Source organism: Salmo salar, unplaced genomic scaffold, assembly GCF_905237065.1.
Source record: "Salmo salar unplaced genomic scaffold, Ssal_v3.1, whole genome shotgun sequence".
In the NCBI taxonomy this organism is placed as follows: domain Eukaryota; kingdom Metazoa; phylum Chordata; class Actinopteri; order Salmoniformes; family Salmonidae; genus Salmo; species Salmo salar.
The window spans coordinates 212,338-236,768 of record NW_025548422.1 but is presented as its reverse complement, the minus strand read 5'-3'; the positions used below and the strand labels follow the sequence as shown (position 1 = coordinate 236,768).

At 41.2% G+C, this 24,431-nt stretch overlaps 1 protein-coding gene across 1 annotated transcript in view; it reads right to left on the bottom strand.

The window, feature by feature from the left end:
* Window positions 1–12: 12 nt before the first annotated feature.
* LOC123723778 (scavenger receptor cysteine-rich type 1 protein M130-like) overlaps window positions 13–24,431 on the bottom strand; it is a 42,355-nt gene continuing 17,936 nt past the window's right edge. The window contains exons 2-5 of the mRNA XM_045712373.1: window positions 1,789–1,818; window positions 1,243–1,557; window positions 509–814; window positions 13–383 (exon numbers count right to left, since the gene is read on the bottom strand). Of these exons, the coding sequence (XP_045568329.1) occupies window positions 85–383; window positions 509–814; window positions 1,243–1,450 (813 nt within the window). The 5' untranslated portion in view covers window positions 1,451–1,557; window positions 1,789–1,818 and the 3' untranslated portion in view covers window positions 13–84. The remainder of the gene's footprint in view (window positions 384–508; window positions 815–1,242; window positions 1,558–1,788; window positions 1,819–24,431) is intronic.

The following is a 24,431-nucleotide window of genomic DNA, read 5'->3' as shown; positions in this document are numbered from 1 at the left end:
TAGTATAGCAGACTGACAAGCTAAACAGTCATCATGAGAGGTGCAGAGGAAGTTGTATGAACGAAGGAAATCAGTTGACTATAATTATAATATCTTGTTATTACCTGAGCAGATCACTGTGAGTCCAGGAGAGAGATAATAAATTCTCCAACACTCCCTCAGTACAGACTCAGACCCAGAACAGATAATGTTATTCCCTCTAGTGGTGTCTCCAGGTAGAACTGAAACAATGGAGCCACAACCCAGCTGTCTACACACTACTACAGCTACATCCCTCAGGTTCCAGTCTCCAGCTCCCACAGTCCTCCACTCTCCCTGGTGGTACCGCTCCACTCCACCAGCACAGCGACTGCCTCCTCCCACCAGCCTCACATCATCAGGCTCTAAGAAAAGAAAAGAGAGAGACAGTAATCTTACTATTTTCTCACTAAAACACACCTATATTGTCTCTCATATTCTCCACTCTAGGTGAGAAACAATGTTGATTGAGTGACAAACTGTTTCTTACCTGAGCAGGTGAGTCCAACAACATTACCAGGTAGACAGGTGTTGTTTTCTCTGTCTGAGGTGTCACAGTCCAGGAGAAGGGACTCTTTGCCTTTACACTGGAACTCTTCATCCCAGGTCTGACCCTCACCTTCTCCATAGAGCCCCCCCTGTAGAGCTGCAGGAGCCCCACAGCCAAGCTCCCCACAGACTACCTCTGCATCCTGCCGGTCAAAGTCAGCTTCACACACTGAGGCCCAGGACTGATTGGACTTCACCTCCACTCTCCCAGAGCAGAGACCAGCTCCATCCACAAGCCGCACAGACTCTGGAGAAAAAGACTTGGTTGAACATTCAATCAGTTTTGTTGATGACACTGTCAAGGACTAAACACAAATATGTTGGATAAAAGATTGTAGTTTGCTATGTTTGATACTGTAAGAGGTAGAAATGGGTTCTTAGTCACTCAGGATAGGGTTGGGAATAATGCAGGCAGGAGACAGGAATAAGTTCACTTCACTTTATAGAAAATAAACAGCTGGACATCCATCAGGCAGCTTCACTTCAGTACCATCTGAACTACAATGATCTGCCCATGAACATCTCCCATAAACCAATATGACAAACACAAATATAATGTTTAAATACATCTGACATCTCTCCCTCTATTTAAATGAAATAAAAACACATAAAACATGATACATGGTAATATTGTATAATGTATAAATAAATCTCTCAATATGACCAGTCTCTTACCTGAACAGGTCACATGATGATAATATTCACCATAACAGAAACCAGGGTCTCCTCCTATGATGTTACACTGTCTAATAGAAGACTCATCCCCACTACAACTAAATAGTATGACTCCTCTTCTTCCATATTCAATCAGAGGTCCTCTAGATTCAGCTACAGGATTGCCACAGTGCAGCTCTCTACACACAACCTTAACCTCTCTCATCATGTCCCACCACCACCCAGGACATAGACCTGACCACTCTCCTCTGTAGAAGACTTCCACTGTCCCAGAACAGGAAGTGGTCCCATCCACCAGTCTGACTGAGAGTTCAGCTGTAAACAGCAGAGAGGAAAACACAGTGGTGAGGACAGATGATGACAGTGATTCTGTTATTCTAACAGCAGTAGTGCTTTGTGGTTGACAAGTATTAGTAGTTCCATAAAACACTACTTGTTATTGGGGTTTACAATGGTTTGTATGGACACATGAATTTCTCCATGTGGGATAATAAAGTTGACTAATATTGAACTGCTATAATCACTGTAGATGTATACTCTACCTACCTGGTGGACTGACGCTTTGAGCCTGGAGATCTGAGGAGAAAGAGAGAGACAGAGGAGAAAGAGAGAGAAAGAGACAGAGAGATAGAGAGAAACAAAGGAGAAAGGGAGGAGTCAGAGGAAGAGAGAGACAGAGGTTAAATGAACATCAACATGACCTTTCATGATGTGATGGAGGAGACAGGCTTATCGTTAGTATGGTGCAACAACACCCATGTGTACACACATTCCCCTTCCATGTGAACCTCTCTTTGCAGACGAGTTGATATATTAGTTATATACTAGACTGGTGGGGGTCAGAGAGAGAGGTGAGTTATGTACTAGACTGGTGGGGGTCAGGGAAAGAGTTGAGTTATGTACTAGACTGGTGGGGGTCAGCGAGAGAGTTAAGTTATATACTAGACTGGTGGTGGTCAGGTAGAGAGTTGAGTTATGTACTAGACAGGTGGGGGTCAGGGAGAGAGTTGAGTTATATACTAGACTGGTGGGGGTCAGAGAGAGAGTTGAGTTATGTACTAGACTGGTGGGGGGTCAGGGAGAGAGTTGAGTTATGTACTAGACAGGTGGGGGTCAGGGAGAGAGTTGAGTTATGTGATAGACTGGTGCAGTGGTGGAAAAAGTACTCAATTGTCATACTTGAGTAAAAGTAAAGATACCTTAATAAAAAAATATTCAGTAAAATATTACTTGAATAAAAGTCTAAAAGTATTTGGTTTTAAACATACTTAAGTATCAAAAGTAAATGGAATTGTTAAAATGTTCAAAAGTATCAAAAGTAAAAGTAAAACTATAAACCATTTTAAATTCCTTATATTAAGCAAACCAGATGGCACAATTTGACAGGAAACTCATTCAACAATTTTAGATGAAGAAAAAGGACTGGGGCTAGAAATATATTTCTCCCATGGGCAAAAAATTCAAAAGGGGTTATGATATTAATTAGCAGTAATTTTGATCCAAATGCGCAAATTGTCCAAACAGATCCTCAAGGTTGATGGCTGAATTTAAAAATGTTATTAGACCATGAACAGATATGGCTCATTAACCTATACAGTCCAAATAATAATGATCCACGCTTCTTTGAAAATATATCTAATAATTTATCAACCCTACAAGCAATACAAGACTCTATTTTTATGGTGGGAGATTATAATACGGTTTTAAATACCTCTATGGAACTTAAAGGTAATCACACTACAAACTGTCACCCTCACACACTTAAGGAAATCACTTTTTCTAGACAGATCAAGTGTAATATATTACTTAAAATAAAGCAAACTGGATGAATATGGGGAAAAATGCACCAAATTATTTTTTTCTCTTCAACATGCTACCAAAAATAATTTTATTAAACTTTTTACACATGACAGAGTCACCCATGATTCACCAAACAATATTTTGAAAGAGGAAGTAAAGCACTTGATGTTTTCGTTTCAGTCTCCAATATCTCCACTAACCGAAGCTAAGTGTTTGCATTTTCTTTCTATTCATAATGTAAAACTGACATCTGTACAGAAAGACTCTTGTGAAGACCAAATTACAGAGTAACTTCTTGATGCAATTAAAGGCTTTAAGTCGAGGACATCTCCAGGGCTGGAGGGCATACCAGTGGAGGTATACCAAACCTTTAAGATATACTCAGAGGACCATTATCAGCATGTTTTAACCACTCCTGTAAAAATTTTACTTTTTCAGATACTCAACAAGAAGGTCTGATTTCATTATTACTGAAAAAGGATCCAAGTGGTTAATATAAAGATCCAGTCCATTTAAAAATTGGAGGCCTCTTACTTGTTAGATATTACTGCACTGTCGGAGCTAGAAACACAAACATTTCGCTACACCCGCAAAAAACATCTGCGAAACACGTGTATGTGACCAATAAAATGTGATTTGATTATTTATTTGTAATATAAGACAAGTAGAACACTGTCATGACACTGCCCTCTTTGAGTTCAGGAAGGACAGTTGACCCCCTCCCCTTGCACCATCCCCCTACCTACCTCCCCTCACCCAGGCCCTGTGTGAAGGCGGTCGTAAAATTCTAAAGGAGAATGTCCTGCCGCATGGCCCAGTTGAGACAGAGAGGGGTTTCATAGAGAGACAAAAGAAATTCTTCCAACTCACAGAATTGGGGAACCGAACGACATTTATGTTCTGGAGAAGATATAAAAGATCGGTGAAGAATTCAGCTACGAACTGGTCCGCTTGGTAGAATTTTGTGATACTCAGAAGAGATAATATAGCCATATTACCATAATACTGTTTATATAATAGCCTCAGCTATGGGACTTGCATCTAAATGGTTGTATAAAATGTATTAACCTCTCTAGGGTCGGCGGGACGAAATCGTCCCACCTACGTAACAGCCAGTGGAATCCTGTGGCGCGTTATTCAAATACCTTAGAAATGCTATTACTTCAATTTCTCAAACATATGACTATTTTACACCATTTTAAAGACAAGACTCTCGTTAATCTAACCACACTGTCCGATTTAAAAAAAGGCTTTACAATGAAAGCAAAACATTAGATTATGTCAGCAGAGTACCCAGCCAGAAATAATCAGACACCCATTTTTCAAGCTAGCATATAATGTCAAAAAAAAAACCAGAAGACAGCTAAATGCAGCACTAACCTTTGATGATCTTCATCAGATGACACACCTAGGACATTATGTTATACAATACATGCATGTTTTGTTCAATCAAGTTCATATTTATATCAAAAACCAGCTTTTTACATTAGCATGTGACGTTCAGAACTAGCATACCCCCCGCAAACTTCCGGTGAATTTACAAAAAATGTACTAAATTACTCACAATAAACGTTCACAAAAAGCATAACAATTATTTTAAGAATTATAGATACAGAACTCCTCTATGCACTCGATATGTCCGATTTTAAAATAGCTTTTCGGTGAAAGCACATTTTGCAATATTCTCAGTAGATAGCCCGGCATCACAGGGCTAGCTATTTAGACACCCAGCAAGTTTAGCACTCACCAAAGTCAGATTTACTATAAGAAAAATGTTATTACCTTTGGTGTTCTTCGTCAGAATGCACTCCCAGGACTTCTACTTCAATAACAATTGTTGGTTTGGTCCCAAATAATCTATAGTTCTATCCAAACAGCGGCGTTTTGTTCGTGCGTTCAAGACACTATCCGAAAGGGTAAAGAAGGGTGACGAGCACGGCGCATTTCGTGACAAACAAATTCGAAATATTCCATTACCGTACTTCGAAGCATGTCAACCGCTGTTTAAAATAAATTTTTATGCAATTTTTCTCGTAAAAAAGCGATAATATTCCGACCGGGAATCTGCGTTTAGGTAAAAAGAGGAAAGAAAATAAAGCACGGGGTCGACTTGTGCACGCGCCTAAGCCCATTGTCCTCTGATCGGCCACTTGCCAAACGCGATAATGTGTTTCAGCCAGAGGCTGCCTCGATATCATTCAGCTTTTTCCCGGGCTCTGAGAGCCTATGGGAGCCGTAGGAAGTGTCACGTTACAGCAAAGATCCTCAGTCTTCAATAAACAGAGACAAGAAGAACAAGATCTTGTCAGAGAGGGCACTTCCTGTAAGGAATCTTCTCAGGTTTCTGCCTGCCATATGAGTTCTGTTATACTCACAGACACCATTCAAACAGTTTTAGAAACTTTAGGGTGTTTTCTATCCATAGCCAATAATTATATGCATATTCTAGTTACTGGGCAGGAGTAGTAACCAGATTAAATCGGGTACGTTTTTTATCCGGCCGTGTCAATACTGCCCCCTACCCCCAGGATAAAGCTATTTGGAATACGTTGAGATGCTATGTACTGATGTTAATGCGATAGAATGTATTTCTGTTCAAAGCTTAAATCAGTCATCGGCACGCCCTCCAGGGACACGGACAGGACAAGGCGTCATGTGACAAGCCTGTTCTATGTTCACGTATAAAACCCCCACCTAGAAGTTATTTCTTTAGACCAGGCCTCCACTCCATTACGAGTTGGCCAATAGGCTTGACCATCCAATTCCTCGACTGAAAGTTAACTACACCACGTGGTTAACTTTCAGACTATCGATACCGACAGAATAAGAACAAGTCTTTGATATTAATTATTAGTCTGCAGCTAAGTACTCAATATCATCGAACGCGAAGACCGACGAAACATCCATTCTATAACAACATTAATGAATGTCGCTTTGAAAGACCCTTTCTAATGAAGAGAGAGAGAGAGAACTCTCCAACAGAACAACCTTTCCAACGAAGATCGACGACACACTGAGCGTAAATATATATATTCATTGCAATTGTTTCCGAATGAGTGAGCGTTCATGTGCAAAGGATTAGCATATCAATTGTCAATATTTATAAACTCTGTGTGTCTTCTCCGCTGCCCCCACCCCCCTTATTTGTTTAACAGGCCGCCATGCCTGTTTAGCCCACTAGGGATCATTACTCCACCAATGCTTTGTGACGATAACCAACTGTTTGTATGCTTTCTGTGAATTACTTAGTTTAGTAAATAAATGATTTTAAGACAATTGATGTATGGATGACTTTTAGTAAAGGCTGGATTCGTGCAGATACAACAATGTACGACGTTTGGAATGAGACGGACGCGAGGTAATAACACATCATTAATGAGGAGACAAATCCACCAGATACTATAATATAATATATGTTATAATATAGGAAGGTTATATTAGGAAAATTATAACTTTGTAATCTGAATATTTTCCTTGGTGCCCCGAGCTCCTAGTTAATTACAGTTAAACGATTAATCAGTTAGTCGCGTAATAATAATTACAGGGAGTTATTTGATAACATGTCTTCAAGATAATGGTGCCCCAAAGACACGACAACACTATGATCAATCTGGGAAAGCAAGCCTGGTACTCATAGCTGACTTTGAAAAGGCATTTGATAAAGTACGACTGGAGTTTATATATACAGCACCTGTCAAAAGTTTGGACACACCTACTTGTTCAAGGGTTTTTCTATATTTTACTATTTTCTACATTGTAGAATAATAGTGAAGACATCAAAACTATGAAATAACACATAGGGAATCTAGTGCAGTCGCAAAAACTGGGGCTTACAAGTGGTGCAGTGGTCTAAGGCATCGCTACCGACAACCTGGTTCAAACCCAGACTGTATCACAACCGGCTGTGATTGGGTGTCCCATAGGGCAGTGCACAATGTCCGAGTTTGGCCGGTGTAGGCTGTCATTGTAAATAAGAATTTCTTCTTAACTGACATTCCTAGTTAAATTTAAAAAAAATGCTATGATGAAACTGGCTCTCACGAGGACCGCCACAGGAAAGGAAGACCCAGGGTTATCTCTGCTGCAGAGGATGAGTTACCAGCCACAGATTGCAGCCCAAATAAATGCTTCACAGTGTTCAAGTAACAAACACATTTCAACATCAACTGTTCAGAGGAGACTGCGTGAATCAGGCCTTCATGGTCTAATTGTTGCAAGTAAACCACTACTAAAGGACACCAATAAGAAGAAGAGACTTGCTTGGGCCAAGAAACATGAGCAATGGACATTAGACCAGTGGAAATCTGTCCTTTGATCTGATGAGATTTTTGCTTCCAACCGCCATGTCTTTGTGAGACGCAGAGTGGTTCCTGTGAAGCATGGAGGAGGAGGTGTGATCATGTGGGGGTGCTTTGCTGGTGACACTGTCTGTGATTTATTTAGAATTTAACCTGTTATGGCTAGGGGGCAGTATTTTCACGGCCGGATAAAAAACGTACCCGATTTAATCTGATTATTACTCCTGCCCAGAAACTAGAATATGCATATAATTATTAGCTTTGGATAGAAAACACTCCAACGTTTCTAAAACTGTTTAAATGGTGTCTGTGAGTATAACAGAACTCATTTGGCTGGCCAAAACCTGAGAAGATTCCATGCAGGAAGTGCCCTGTCTGACAATTTCTTGGCCTTCTTGATTATCTCTATCCAATACAGGGGATCTCTGCTGTTACGTGACACTTCCTACGGCTCCCATGGGCTCTCAGAAGGTGGCAAAAAGCTGAATCGTGGCTTTGCAGGCTCTGGCTGAAAAACATTAGCGCGTTTGGATTGTGGCTGGTCACAGTACTGTGAGACTCAGGCTCGTGCACGAGTCGACTCCATGTTTTATCTTTGAACAAAAACCACCACTCCCGGTCGGAATATTAGCGCTTTTTTACGAGAAAAATGGCATAAAAATTGATTTTAAACAGCGGTTGACATGCTTCGAAGTACGGTAATAGAATATTTAGAATTTTTTTGTCACGAAATGCATCATGCGCGTGACCCTTATTTACACTTCGGATAGTGTCTTGAACGCACGAACAAAACGCCGCTATTTGGATATAACTATGGATTATTTTGAACCAAACCAACATTTGTTATTGAAGTAGCAGTCCTGGGAGTGCATTCTGACGAAGAACACCAAAGGTAATCAAACTTTTGTAATAGTAAATCGGAGTTTGATGAAGGCTAAACTTGCTGGGTGTATAAATAGCTAGCCCTGTGATGCCGGGCTATGTACTCAGAATATTGCAAAATGTGCTTTCACCGAAAAGCTATTTTAAAATCGGACACCTCGATTGCACAAAGGAGTTCTGTATCTATAATTCTTAAAATAATTGTTATGTTTTTTGTGAACATTTATCGTGAGTAATTTAGTAAATTCACCGGAAGTGTTTGGTGGGAATGCTAGTTCTGAACGTCACATGCTAATGTAAAAAGCTGGTTTTTGATATAAATATGAACTTGATTGAACAAAACATGCATGTATTGTATAACATAATGTCCTAGGGTTGTCATCTGATGAAGATCATCAAAGGTTAGTGCTGCATTTAGCTGTGGTTTAGTTTTTTGTGACATTATATGCTAGCTTGAAAAATGGGTGTCTGATTATTTCTGGCTGGGTACTCTGCTGACATAATCTAATAATATCCTCCTGATTCCTGCTTACAAGCAAAAACTAAAGCACGAAGTACCACTGACTCGCTCAATACGGAAGTGGTCAGATGACGCGGATGATACGCTACAGGACTGTTTTGCTAGCACAGACTGGAATATGTTCCGGGATTCATCCAATGGCATTGAGGAGTTTACCACCTCAGTCATCAATAAGTTCATCGATGACGTTGTCCCCACAGTGACCGTACGTACATATCCCAACCAGAAGCCAGGGATTACAGACAACATCCGCATTGAGCTAAACGCTAGAGCTATCGCTTTCAAAGAGAGGGACACTAATCCGGGCGCCTATAAAACCATTACAGACTACAAAGGGAAGCACACTCGAGAGCTGCCCAGTGACACGAGCCTACCAGACAAGCTAAACTGCTTCTATGCCCGCTTCGAAGCAAACTGGAAAGTGTATTCTCTTACATTTTCAATCTCTCCCTGTTTGAGTCTGTAATACCAACATGTTTTAAGCAGATCTGTGACCAGTAGCACTCACATCTGTAGCCATGAAGTGCTGGTCATGGCTCACATCAACACCATTATCCCAGAAACCCTAGACCCACTCCAATATGTGTACTGCCCTAACCGATCCACAGATGATGCAGTCTCTACTGCACTCCACAGTGCCCTCAAATCTCATCAATAACCTAAGGACCCTGGGACTATACACCTCCCTCAGCAACAGGATCCTGGACTTCCTGACGGGCCGCCCCAAGGTGGTAACAACACATGCGCAATGCTGATCCTCAACACAGGGGCTCCTCAGTGGTGCGTGCGTGCTCAACCCCCTCCTGTACCCTCCTGTACAAAACCTGGAGACTGAATAGATTTGGCAATGGTCCTACAGCTGCACCATCGAGAGCATCCTGTCTGGTTGCATCACTGACTGGTATGGTACTGCCCAGCACATCACCAGGGCTCAGCTTTATGCCATCCAGGACTTCTATACCAGGTGGTGTCACAGGAAGGCCCCAAACATTCATAAACTTCTTAGCAACTTATGTTGGATCAGTTTATATATACCTTTATTTAACTAGGCAAGTCAGTTAAGAACAAATTCTTATTTTCAATGACAGCCTAGGAACAGTGGGTTAACTGCCTGTTCAGGGGTAGAACAACAGATTTGTACCTTGTCAGCTCAGGGATTTGAACTTGCAACCTTTCGGTTACTAGTCCAAAGCTCTAACCACTAGTCTACCCTGTCACCCCAATGGTTGAAGTGGTTGAACCCAGCTAAATACAGCACACTGATCTGTTCTGAAAACCCTGACAGGAAACTGCTGACAGAGCAGCAACGTTTCACCTCTAACTTTCTACCAATGATATCTCCTTACTCCTGAAGTGTGCAGTTGTTCACTTCTTCCCACAAATCTAAAAGCATTGGATTGGTGGAGGCATGGACTAGTGGGAGTTTCTACCATATTTCTTATACCAGTCATTTCAATGAAGGGAAGTGAACAAGTGCACACTTTAGGAGAAAGGAAAGATACAACGCCATGTTGGTGCTCATCGGCCATTGGATATTAACATTACACAAAAAGTTGGAAATCTTAAATTCAACAATGAGTTGTTTGGAAGGAATCAGTGGCTAGGTGGTGTGGTCCAGGTCTGGGTTTAAGGGTCTCTTTCCAATTTTAAATGATAAACATTCAACATTGGCTATGCTGTCAATCCAGCATGATTTCTGCTGCGCTCCAAAAAACTCAGAACAGGGAAATCTGACTTCAGTGAGTTCCAGACAACTGGGAACTCTGGAAATAATGAGCTCCGACTGGAATAAACACGTTTTGGAATGGTCATCCAACTCAGCATTGTAAGATGGGAATTCGGGCCTCTTTTTAGAGCAACGACCTGACGTCATCATGATTCAACCTTGTTTAGTTTCAGACTTCTCAGTTGTCTTGAACCATAAATACAGAGAATGCCAGACTTTGATGACAACATTTGCTCACTGTCACGTTGGTAGAAGGGGTCGGGAGACAGGCGCAGGAATGTGTAATATGGATTATTATTATACCCAAATTACAGCATGCCATATAAAGGCATGGGACGAAGACCAAACAAACACGTACACAAAACACAGGGTTGAGACTGTTAGGGTTGAACTGGCTATTTGTATGCATAACCTTTATAATATACTGGGGAAGCTATGCTAAGTACATAAACAACGGGTAAATCAACTGTTGAAGACAAGAAGAACTACAACCGGCAACAGGAAGTGCGTCACGACGGTGGGATCAGCCTACACGCCGACGACAGGAGGAGCAAGTTTAAACCACGCTCCTCCTCCCTCGGACAGGCCAGCATTGAGCAGGAAATATCTCTCAGTATAAAAGAGAGAACAATAGAATGTGACGCCCTCTTCTTCTGTTTTGCCCTGCGAGGTGTCACAGAGAGACCGTATACGAACGACACATTTACCATACACGTGTTTGCATTAATTAAAGTACAGCTAAATCAGAAGTTACTATGTGCTGACTATTTTGTTCTTTTACCAGAAACGAACTGTCGCAACTTTAACAAGACCCAAACAAAAGAACGAGGAGTCCTTCGAATAAATACACGGGACAAGACCCGAAAACACAAGCGCATAATGACACAACATGGGACAAGACCCATAATCATCTGCACAATACAAGCAGCACGAAAGCCAAAACAACGAAAGCCAAAACAACAAGGCACAGGAACTCACACGATATACAGATGATGGAACAATAATCAACAGCCCAATGGTGAAACAAAGGGCACATTTAAACCAATACAATCAGTGGGAAATAGGAACCAGGTGTGCGAAATTAGACAGTTCAGTGCCTAGAGGCCGGTGACGTAGACCTCCGAAACTGGTGCACAGAATGAACAACAGTACCGGAGGGATCCGTGACACCCACGAAGGACCGCTGTGCCCCCTTCCTGTTCAAGTGAGCACAGCACAAGAAGGTGAATCAAAAAATGTATTGTATGCTGCTGCATAAATTATGTAATATGGCAGGGAAATATGTATAGTGGTTTGCGAAAGTATTCACCCCCCTTGGCATTTTTTCTATTTTGTTGCCTTAGAACCTGGAATTAAAATTGATTTTTGGGGGGTTCGTATCATTTGATTTACACAAAATGCCTACCACTTTGAAGATGCAAAATATGTGTTATTGTGAAACAAACAAGAAATAAACAAAAAATCAGAACTTGAGCATTCATGACTTTTCAACCCCCCCCCAAAGTCAATACTTTGTAGAGCCACCTTTTGCAGCAATTACAGCTGCAAGTCTTTTGGGGTATGTCTCTATAAGCTTGGCACATCTAGCCACTGGGATGTTTGCCCATTCTCCAAGGCAAAACTGCTCCAGCTCTTTGAAGTTGGATGGGTTCCGCTGGTGTACAGTGATCTTTAAGTCATACCACAGATTCTCAATTGGATTGAGGTCTGGGCTTTGACTAGGCCATTCAAGGACATTTAAATGTTTCCCCTTAAATCACTTGAGTGTTGATTTAGCAGTATGCTTACAGTCATTGTCCTGCTGGAAGGTGAACCTCCGTCCAAGTCTCAAATCTCTGGAAGACTGAAACAGGTTTCCCTCAAGAATTTCCTTGTATTTAGCGCTATCCATCATTCCTTCAATTCTGACCAGTTTCCCAGTCCCTGCCGATGACAAACATCCCCACAGCATGATGCTGCCACCACCATGCTTCACTGTGGGGATGGTGTTCTCAGGGTGATGAGAGGTATTGGGATTTTGCATTGCGCCAGAAATAGCGTTTTCCTTGATGGCTAAAAAGCTCAATTTTAGTCTCATCTGACCAGAATTCCTTCTTCCATATGTTTGGGGAGTCTCCCACATGCCTTTTGGTGAACACCAAACATTTATGCTTCTTTTTTTATTTAACTTCTCAGGATTGGAGGGACCCCTGCTGGACATTTGAGCTAACGTAAGCTAATGCGAATAGCATGAGGTTGTAAGTAAAAAGAACATTTCCCAGGACATAAACGTATCTGATATTTGCAGAAAGCTTAAATTCTTGTTAATCTAACTGCACTGTCCAATATTCAGGAGCTATTACAGTGAAAGAATACCATGCTATTGTTTGAGGAGAGTGCACACTTTTGAACATGAAAAGTTATTAATAAACAAATTAGACACATTTGGGCAGCATTGATACAAAATTATGAACAGAAATACAACTGTTCATTGGATCAGACTAAAACTTTGCACATACACCGCTGACATCTATTGGCCAATATCTAAATTGCACCTGGGCTGAAAAAAAACCCATTATGGCTCCATCAGGGCCCTCTCAGCCAGCTGGTTCCACTAGGGACCACTCAGCCAGCTGCAGTTGTGATTGTAGCATATAAAGAGAGGGCCCTAGTGAGAGCTGAGAGGGCCCTAATGGAGCCAGCTGGCTGAGAGGGCCCTAGTGGAGCCGGCTGGATGGGAGGGCCCTACTGGAGCCAGCTGGCTGAGAGGGCACAAGTGGAGCAGCTGGCTGGGAGGGCCCTAGTGGAGCCGGCTGGCTGAGAGGGCCCAAGTGGAGCAGCTGGCTGGGAGGGCCCTAGTGGAGCTGGTTGGATGGGAGGGCCCTAGTGGAGCCAGATGGCTGAGAGGGCCCTAGTGGAGCCGGCTGGCTGAGAGGACACAACTGGAACAGCTGGCTGAGAGGGCCCTAGTGGAGCCGGCTGGCTGAGAGGGCACAACTGGAACAGCTGGCTGAGAGGGCCCAAGTGGAGCAGCTGACTGAGAGGGCCCTAGTGGAGTGTTTAATTGTTTTATGTAGTTAATACATATATTTTTTTTAAATATAATTTCTCTTTTGAAAATTTTGTGTGTTTAATGTTAGCTGTTTGTGATTGTTGGGGGGGGGGACAAGAAATGAACATCAACATGACCTTTCATGATGTGATGGAGGAGACAGGCTTATCGTTGGTATGGTGCAACAACACCCATGTGAACACACATTCCACTTCCATGTGAACATCTCTTTGCAGATGAGTTTACAGTCTATCTAGTTTAATACATCTAGATTTCAGTTTTTTTTTCTCTATAGTTCAGTTCCAGAGGTCAGAGGTCAAGGTGAGCTGGGACAATAGCGGAAACGATTACTGGTTAGGATGACATCACTGGTGAGAAGTCAGTTATAAAAATATATCTCCCTTCCTTTACTCTTTCTCTCTCCTCCACAAATGTCTCTCCTCTACTCTCCTCTACCCTCCTTCTCACTTCCCCTTAAACTTCTTAGCAACTTATCTTGGATCAGTGGTTGAACACACTACAGCAAACTGATCTGTTAAAAAAACTCCACAGGAAACTGCTGACAGAGCAGCAACGTTTCACAAAGTGTTCTATAATATCACCTCTAACTTTCTACTGCTTGAGTTCACCTGTTATAGAATATTGGCTTAATGTTCCAGCACCTAAATATAAACAGTACCAGCACCCAAAATGAGTACTGATGAGGTCTCATGTTAGAGCAGGAGAAGGGGGGATGTGGTGTAGAAGCTAGAGGTCTTTTACCCAAGTCAACTCAACAGGCCTGATGCTATATGTCAGGGTCAGGCTGGACTGGGCCAAGAGAGGAAAAGGTTACTGGTTATGATGACATCACTGGTGAGAAGTCAGTAATGAAAAGATATTCAGTTGACTGCATGTTAGTCTGTCAGCCCTATCTCTGATGACATCTCCCTCTCTCTCCTCCCTTCTCTCTTGCTCTCCATCTCCCCTCCCATCCTCCTATGTCCAATAGCCACACAAAGTAGTTTGGGTGTGTAGAAATACAGCTAAACCTAGGGTATGGCTAAATGGGGTGTGTATAAATACAGCTAAACCTAGGGTATGGCTAAATGGGGTGTGTAGAAATACAGCTAAACCTAGGGTATGGCTAAATGGGGTGTGTAGAAATACAGCTAAACCTAGGGTATGGCTAAATGGGGTTTGTAGAAATACAGCTAAACCTAGGGTATGGCTAAATGGGGTGTGTAGAAATACAGCTAAACCTAGGGTATGGCTAAATGGAGTGTGTAGAAATACAGCTAAACCTAGGCTATGGCTAAATGGGGTGTGTAGAAATCCCCCACCAGATAATTACCTGTACTTTAAAACTCTAAAATACAATTTGGAGAACAGCAAAAACTAACAAAAATGCCCCCAGGCATTAATTATCACTACAATAGTAGGTTTATATTAGGTTAATATTATTTTATTTTTATTTTATTTCACCTTTATTTAACCAGGTAGGCTAGTTGAGAACAAGTTCTCATTTGCATCTGCGACCTGGCCAAGATAAAGCACAGAAATTCGACACATACAACAACACAGAGTTACACATGGAATAAACAAAACATACAGTCAATAATACTGTAGAAAAAAGAAAAGAAAAAGTCTATATTTTATTTTATATATTTAGTTCACCTTTATTTAACCAGGTAGGCAAGTTGAGAACAAGTTCTCATTTACAATTGCGACCTGGCCAAGATAAAGCAAAGCAGTTTGACAACATACAACAACACAGAGTTACACATGGAGTAAAACAAACACAAAATCAATAATACAGTAGAAAAACAAGTCTATATACAATGTGAGCAAATGAGGTGAGATAAGGGAGGTAAAGGGAAAAAAGGCCATGGTGGCAAAGTAAATACAATAGAGCAAGTAAAACACTGGAATGGTAGATTTGTAGTAGAAGAAAGTGCAATGTAGAAACAGAAATAATGGGGTGGAAAGGAGCAAAATAAATAAAATAAATAAATACAGTAGGGAAAGAGGTAGTTGTTTGGACTAAATTATAGATGGGCTATGTACAGCTGCAGTGATCTGTGAGCTGCTCTGACAGCTGGTGAGGGAGATAAGTGTTTCCAGTTTCAGAGATTTTTGTAGTTCTTTCCAGTCATTGGCAGCAGAGTACTGGAAGGAGAGACGGCCAAAGGAATTGGGAATTGGCTTTGGGGGTGACCAGAGAGATATATCTGCTGGAGCGCGTGCTACAGGTGGGTGCTGCTATGGTGACCAGTGAGCGGAGATAAGGAGGGACTTTACCTAGCAGGGTCTTGTAGATGACCTGGAGCCAGTGGGTTTGGCGACGATTATGAAGCGAAGGCCAGCCAACGAGAGCGTACAGGTCGCAGTGGTTGGTAGTATATGGGGCTTTGGTGACAAACCGGATGGCACTGTGATAGACTGCATCCAGCTTGTTGAGTAGGGTATTGGAGGCTATTTTGTAAATGACATGGCCGAAGTCGAGGATCGGTAGGATGGTCAGTTTTACGAGGGTATGTTTGGCAGGATGAGTGAAGGACGCTTTTTTGCAATATAGGAAGCCGATTCTAGGTTTAACGGTCTGTGGAATGGAGTGTACAATGTACTACTCAACCTCATCATACATAGACTACATCGACTCATTTAGTCTACTGGTGGATCAGTACAATGAAATAGAGGTATAATACACGCTTCAAAGGCCGACTTCAAATACCCTCATCAATGTGAAAGAAACCGGAGCATAACACAGCTGACTGTGAATGTAAACTATGCCAGATAAATCCTACACATGCATTGAAATAAAAGGAACATATCAAAGGAATTACTTAGAACTACAATCGACAAGGACGCGTAACGACAAATAGACTCGACCAAAGAATGAAGAAAATCATGAAATACAAAAGGAAAATCTGCACATTAAAGTAAAAATCCACCCAAAACTACTCATTCCTTTACTTTACAGTGTTAAATAACACTAGTATGTCAGAACAATGATTTTTGTAAACAAATGTTTCATTTTGGCATTATAATAAGGTTGGTAGCAAGATGGAAAATCGTTGTAAAATCTGCCCATAGAGAAAACATTGCATTGTGGATTTTGTAGTCGATATTTGAGAAAAACATTTTTTTTAAACAAATGTTTAATTTTAACGTTATGAGGTTGGTAGCAACATGGAAAATTGTTGTGAAATCTCTTGTGAAATTAACAGAAATCAACAGATTTCACAATGAAAAATAGAAAATTGGCACGTTTCTCGACATATAAACTGAATTTGAGAAGGGATTGCGTGATGATTAGCTTAGCAACCGCGTGATGCACAATGACAACGTGAACGCGATGGGGCGTTAACCTGTTGGGGCTAGGGGGCAGTATTTTCACGGCTGGATAAAAAAAACGTACCCGATTTAATCTGGTTACTAATCCTACCCAGTAACTAGAATATGCATATACTTGTTATATATGGATAGAAAAGACCCTAAAGTTTCTAAAACTGTTTGAATGGTGTCTGTGAGTATAACAGAACTCATTTGGCAGGCAAAACCCTGAGACATTTTCTGACAGGAAGTGGATACCTGATGTGTTGAATTACCTTTAACCTGTTAGGGCTAGGGGGCAGTATTTGCACGGCTGGATAAAATTTTTACCCGATTTAATCTGGTTACTAATCCTACCCAGTAACTAGAATATGCATATACGTATTATATATGGATAGAAAACACCCTAAAGTTTCTAAAACTGTTTGAATGGTGTCTGTGAGTATAACAGAACTCATTTGGCAGGCAAAACCCTGAGACAGATTCTGACAGGAAGTGGATACCTGATGTGTTGTATTACCTTTAAACCTATGCCATTGAAAAACACAGGGGCTGAGGAATATTTTGGCACTTCCTATTGCTTCCACTAGATGTCACCAGCCTTTACAAAGTGTTTTGAGTCTTCTGGAGGGAGATCTGACCGAACAAGAGCCATGGAACGATGATGGCCCATTAGACACCTGGCGCGCGAGTTCATGTTGGGTACCCTCGTTCCAATACGTTATAAAAGAGAATGCATTCGTCCACCTTGAATATTATTCATGTTCTGGTTAAAAAAGGCCCTAATGATTTATGCTATACAACGTTTGACATGTTTGAACGAACGTAAATATATTTTTTCCCCCTCGTTCATGAAGTGAAGTCCGGCGGGCTTAGATCATGTGCTAACAAGACGGAGATTTTTGGACATAAATGATGAGCTTTTTTGAACAAAACTACATTCGTTATGGACCTGTGATACCTGGAAGTGACATCTGATGAAGAGAATCAAAGGTAATGGATTATTTACATAGTATTTTCGATTTTAGATCTCCCCAACATGGCGGCTAGTCTGTATCGCAACGCGTATTTTTCTGGGCGCAGTGCTCAGATTATTGCAAAGTGTGATTTCCCAGTAAGGTTATTTTTAAATCTGGCAAGTTGATTGCGTTCAAGAGATGTAAATATATAATTCTTTAAATGACAATATAATATTTTACCAATGTTTTCTAATTTTAATTATTTAATTTGTGGTGCTGACATGAATGCCGGTTATTGGAGGGAAACGATTTCCTGAACATCAACGCCACAGTAAAACGCTGTTTTTGGATATAAATATGAACTTGATAGAACTAAAAATGCATGCATTGTCTAACACAATGTCCTAGGAGTGTCATCTGTTGGAGATTGTAAAAGGTTAGTGCATAATTTTAGCTGATTTTATGGTTTTGGTGACGCCTGTCTTTGAATTGGCACAACATTACACACAACTCTTGTAAATGTACTGTCCTAACATACTCTAAATTTATGCTTTCGCAGTAAAACCTTTTTGAAATCGTAAAACGTGGTTAGATTAAGGAGATGTTTATCTTTCAAAGGGTGTAAAATAGTTGTATGTTTGAAAACATTGAATTTTGACATTTATTTGGATTCAAATTTGCCGCTCTTGAAATGCACCTGCTGTTGATGGAGTGCACCACGGGTGGGACGCTTGCGTCCCACCTAGCCCATAGAGGTTAAGCCTATGCCATTGAAACACACAGGGGCTGATTAATGTTTTGGCACTTCCTATTGCTTCCACTAGATGTCACCAGCCTTTACAAAGTGTTTTGAGTCTTCTACTATGAGATCTGACCGAACAAGAGCCTTGGAACGGTGATGGCCGATTAGACTCTGGCGCGCGAGGTCATGTTGGGTACCCTCGTTCCAATACGTTTTAAAAGAGAATGCATTCGTCCACCTTGAATATTATTCATGTTCTGGTTAAAAAAGGCACTAATGATTTATGCTATACAACGTTTGACATGTTTGAACGAACGTAAATATATTTTTCCCCTCGTTCATGAAGTGAAGTCAGGCGGGCTTAGATCTTGTGCTAACAACACGGAGCTTTTTGGACATAAATGATGAGCTTTTTTGAACAAAACTACATTCGTTATGGACCTGGGATTCCTGGAAGTGACATCTGATGAAGAGAATCAAAGGTAATGGATTATTTACATAGTATTTTCGATTTTAGATCTCTCCAACATGGCCGTTTGTCTGTATCGCAAAGCGTATTTTTCTGGGCGCAGTGCTCAGATTATTGCAAAGTGTGATTTCCCAGTAAGGTTATTTTTAAATCTGCAAGTCGATTGCGTTCAAGAGATGTAAATCTATAATTCTTTAAATGACAATATAATATTTTACCAATGTTTTCTAATTTTAATTATTTAATTTGTGGTGCTGACTTGACTGCCGGTTATTGAAGGGAAACGATTTCCTGAACATCAACGCCATAGTAAAACGCTGTTTTTGGATATAAATATGAACTTGATAGAACTAAAAATGCATGCATTGTCTAACATAATGTCCTAGGAGTGTCATCTGATGGAGATTGTCAAAGGTTAGTGCATCATTTTAGCTGGTTTTATGGTTTTGGTGACGCCTGTCTTTGAATTGACAAAACATTACACACAGCTATTGTCAATGTACTCTCCTAACATAATCTAACTTTATGCTTTCGCTGTAAAACCTTTTTGAAATCGGACAACGCGGTTAGATTAAGGAGATGTTTATCTTTCAAAGGGTGTAAGATAGTTGTATGTTTGAAAAATTTGAATTTTGACATTTATTTGGTTTCAAATTTGCCGCTCTTGAAATGCACCTGCTGTTGATAGGGTGCACCACGGGTGGCACGCTAGCGTCCCACATAGCCCCAAGAGGTTAAACATTCCATTATTCATTGGATTCCTTTCTATAATTTCTCTGGCAAAGGCACCATGCAAAACACCCTGGACTAAAGAGGAAAACAAATAGGAGAAAGGTGCTAGACTCTCCGTTAACTTCACTAGGGTAGGGGGCAGCATTCTGAATTTTGGATGAAAAGCGTGCCCAAATTAAACTGCCTGCTACTCAGGCCCAGAAGCTAGGATATGCATATAATTAATATATTTGGATAGAAAACACTCTAACGTTTCCAAAACTGTTAAAATAATGTCTGTGAGTATAACAGAACTGATATGGCAGGCATTAACCTGAGGAAAATCCATTCTGGAAGTACTATTATTTTGAAAAGCTGTTTTTCCATTGAAAGCCTATCCACCATACAAAGACTTAGGACCCAGTTCACGATCTCTATGGCTTCTTCTACATGTGGCCAGTCTTTAAGCATTGTTTTAGGCTTTTACTCTGAAAAATGAGGGAGATACAGCACTTTCAATGAGAGGACAGTGGACATTTCCAGACATGAGTCCAGCGCGTGATCGGGAGCGCGCCTTTCTTGTTTCTCCTTTTCTATTGACAAAGCTTTTGTCCGGTTGAAATATTATTGATTATTTATGACAAAAACAACCCGAGGATTGATTTTAAACATCGTTTGACATGTTTCTACAAACTTCTATTGTACTTTTTTAACTTTTCGTCTGGATTTTGAGAGCGTGCATTGTGCCTTTCGATTACTGAACTAAACGCACCAACAGAACTGAGGTTTTTGGACATAAAGAGGGACATTATCGAACATAACAAACATTTATTGTCTAACATGGAGACCTGGGAGTGCCACCAGATGAAGATCATCAATGGTAAGTAATTAATTTTAATGCTATTTCTGACTTTTGTGACACCTCTCCTTGGTTGGAAAATGGCTGTATGGTTTTCTGTTGCTGGGCGCTGACCTAACATAATCACGTGGTGTGCTTTCGCCGTAAAGCCTTTTTGAAATCTGACACAGCGGCTTGATTTACAAGATGTTTATCTTTAATCCTATATATAAAACTTGTATTTTTCATCAATGTTTATGATGAGTATTTCTGTAAATTTGATGTGGCTCTCTTAAATTTCACCGATGTTTGTTTGAGACAATGATTACTGTACATAACACGCCAATTTCAAAAGAGGTTTTTGGACATAAAGATTAACTTTATCTAACAAACATACATTTATTGTGTAACATGAAGTCCTGTGAGTGCCATCTGATGAAGATCATCAAAGGTTAACCTGTCTGGGCTAGGGGGCAGTATTTTCACGGCTGGATAAAAAACGTACCCAATTTAAACTGGTTACTACTCTTGCCCAGAAACGAGAATATGCATATTATTAGTAGATTTGGATAGAAAATACTCTGAAGTTTCTAAAACTGTTTGAATGGTGTCTGTGAGTATAACAGAACTCATGTGGCAGGCAAAAACCTGAGACAATTCCAAGCAGGAAGTGGCCTGTCTGAGAATTTGTTGTTCTTCTTTTGGTTCTCTATCAAAACTACAGTGTCTCTAGGGTTATGTAGCACTTTCTAAGGCTTCCATTGGCTCTCTAAAGCCTTCAGAAAGTGGATTGAGGCGTCTCCTGTCTCTGGGCAGATTACAGTAGCTCAGTTTCTCAGTGGTCTGCCTGGTGGCAAAGAGATTGGATATGCGCGTTCACGAGACCATGCTGTTTTTTTTTTCCTCTTTGAATGAATACACTATTGTCTGATTGGAATATTATCGCTATTTTACGAGAAAAATACCATAAAAATTGATTTTAAACAGCGTTTGACATGCTTCTAAGATTTTTTTGTCTCAAAAATGCGCTCCGCGTTACCCTTTGGATAGTGACCTGAACGCACGAACAAAACTGAGGTATTTAGACATAACTATGGATTATTTGGAACAAAAACAACATTTTTTTTGTGGAAGTAGCAGTCCTGGGAGTGCCTTCTGACGAAGATCAGCAAAGGTAATACCATTTTTCTAATACTAATTCTGAGTTTAGTGTGTCCCGAAGTTGGCGGGTGTCAAAATAGCTAGCCGTGATGGCTGAGCTATGTACTCAGAATATTGCAAAATGTGCTTTCGCCGAAAGCTATTTTAAAATCTGACATAGCGATTGCATAAAGGAGTTCTCTATATATCATTCTTAAAATAACAGTTTTAGAAACTTCAGAGTTTTCTATCCAAATCTACTAATAATATGCATATTCTCGTTTCTTGGCAAGAGTAGTAACCAGTTTAAATCGGGTAAGTTTTTTATCCAGCCGTGAAAATACTGCCCCCTAGCCCAGACAGGTTAATTACAGAGAAATTATTTTATAGAATAGCATGTCATATCACTTAATCCAAAATAGCCAAAGACACAACATGTATAATAAATGTTTTTGCTTTTTTGTTGTTCTATTCCAGTACATTTCCAGTGTAGTGAGAGTGACTTTATCACGGACCTCGTCATACAGGACATAACTGAGATCCACATACCTAAGGAGGGGGGAGCACCCAGCACCCACCACCACCCACCCCACCACCAAGCAGTACCCTCATCAACCTCAGTACCCTTAGCCCCCTCAGCCCCCTCAGCACCGTCAGCCCCCTCTGTACTCTCCGCACCCTCCGCACCCTCAGCACCCCCAGTATCCTCTGTACCATTAACACCTTTACTTCCCCTGGCTATGCTCCGTCTCTTCCTCTCCTCTCTTTCTCCACTACTCTCTCCTCTGCCATCCCCACCCCCTCTCTCCTCCCTCTCTCTCTGCTCATCTCTCTCTCTCTTCTTAAAATATAGCATCAGGCCTGTTGAGCTTGACTCAGGTCACAGACCTCTAGCTTTTGAACAGACCCGATTCTGTGACCTCATCACTCACACAGGAGAGGACCAAACAGAAAAAAGGTCCCCAGATGGAGAATTATATTTACAGGTGTTGTCGTTATTGTCCTGCTTTGAGACAGATTTTTATTTTATTAGCCCTGCAAATTATAATATATATAACAATATTAAAACATATGTCGCAAGTGTATATCAGTATAAGAGCATCCTACCTGTGCTCCAGAACAGGATCATCAATATCACAGCAGGTATCATATCTGTCTCTAACTGGGGCTCCACTGAGCTATACAGGTCTACTGTCATGAAGAGTGGACTGAAGAGTGGAACATACTGCTAGGCTATATGACTTCTGTGTCATTAGTTCATTGGGTCAATGATGTGAGATAAACTTCTTAGCAACTAATCTTGGATCAGTGGTTGTACACACTACAGAAAAATAAAAACTCCACAGGAAACTGCTGACCGAGCAGCGAAGTTCACATAGTGTCCTATAATATCACCTCTAACTTTCTACTGCTTGAGTTCACCTCTTATAGAATATTGGATTAATGTTCCAGAACCTAAATATAAACAGTACCAGCACCCAAAATGTGTGCTGATGAGGTCTGATTTTAGAGCAGGAGAAGGGGGGATGTGGTGTAGAAGCTAGAGGTCTGTTACCCAGGTAAACTCAACAGGCCTGATGCCATATGTCAGGGTCAGTTGGGCTGGGCCAAGAGTGGAATATGTTACTGGTTATGATGAAATCACAGGTGAGAAGTCAGTGATAAAATTATATTCTCTCTCTCCCATCTCTCTCCACCCCTCCTCCATCTTGTCCTCCCCCTTCCCTCCCCTCTCTCTGGTTCTGACCATTACTCTCCCCTCCCTCCCTCCCTCCCTCCCTCCCCGCTTCTAATACATATTATGTAAAGGGCAGGGAGAATGAGATCAGGAGATGGGGGAGAAGCGGAGAAGGGGAGAGGGGAGAAGAGGAGAGTGTGGAGGAGGACATATGAGACAATTTGGACCAATGTAACCTGTGACAGTTAGGACCAAGGTAGCCTTGTGGTTGATTAAAAGACCCCCCCCCATCACATATTTGCAGATGCTATGGTCATGTGAAGCCTGGCTGAATTCTGGTAAAGAGGATGCTCTTTTATCTCAGAATGTCTACAGATTCTCCTTCTCCCTGTGTTTGTTGGCTTTGAAATTTTGATACCGGAGAATACTGTACGACAAAAGGAGTCTGTATAAAAAACATGACCACTTCCTGTTTTCAATAGCTGTTGGGTTGCTCAGTCCTGCCCTGGTGGTCTGCTGTCCTATGGGTTGTCACTCTGGCCTTGACCTAACACTCCTGAAACCAATAATGAATGTTTCACTAAGATCCTAAAGCTGAGTGGGATGTGTTGGGTTCGGGTGGTGGAGGACGGGCCGACCCAGCTACACCTTACAGTATGTACAAAAGTATGTGGACAGCACTTCTAATTAGTGGATTTGGCTATTTCAGCCACACCTGTTCCTGACCTGTGAATAAAATCGAGCACACAGCCATGCAATCTCCATAGACAAATAATGGCTGTAGAATGGGCTTACCGAAGAACTCAGTGAATTTCAAATTGTGACCATCATAGTATGCCACCTTTCCAACAAGTCAGTTCATTAAATAAATACACTCCTCTCTCCTCCACAAATCTCTCTCCCCTACCCTCCTCTCTCCTCTACCCTCCTCTCTCCTCTTCACATCTCTCCCATAGCCTCCTCACTCCCCTCCTCTCTCCCCTCCCCTCCTCTCTCCTCTACCCTTCTCTCTCCCCTACCATCCTCTCTCCCCTCCCCTCCTCTCTCCTCTACCATTCTCTCTCCCCTACCATCCTCTAT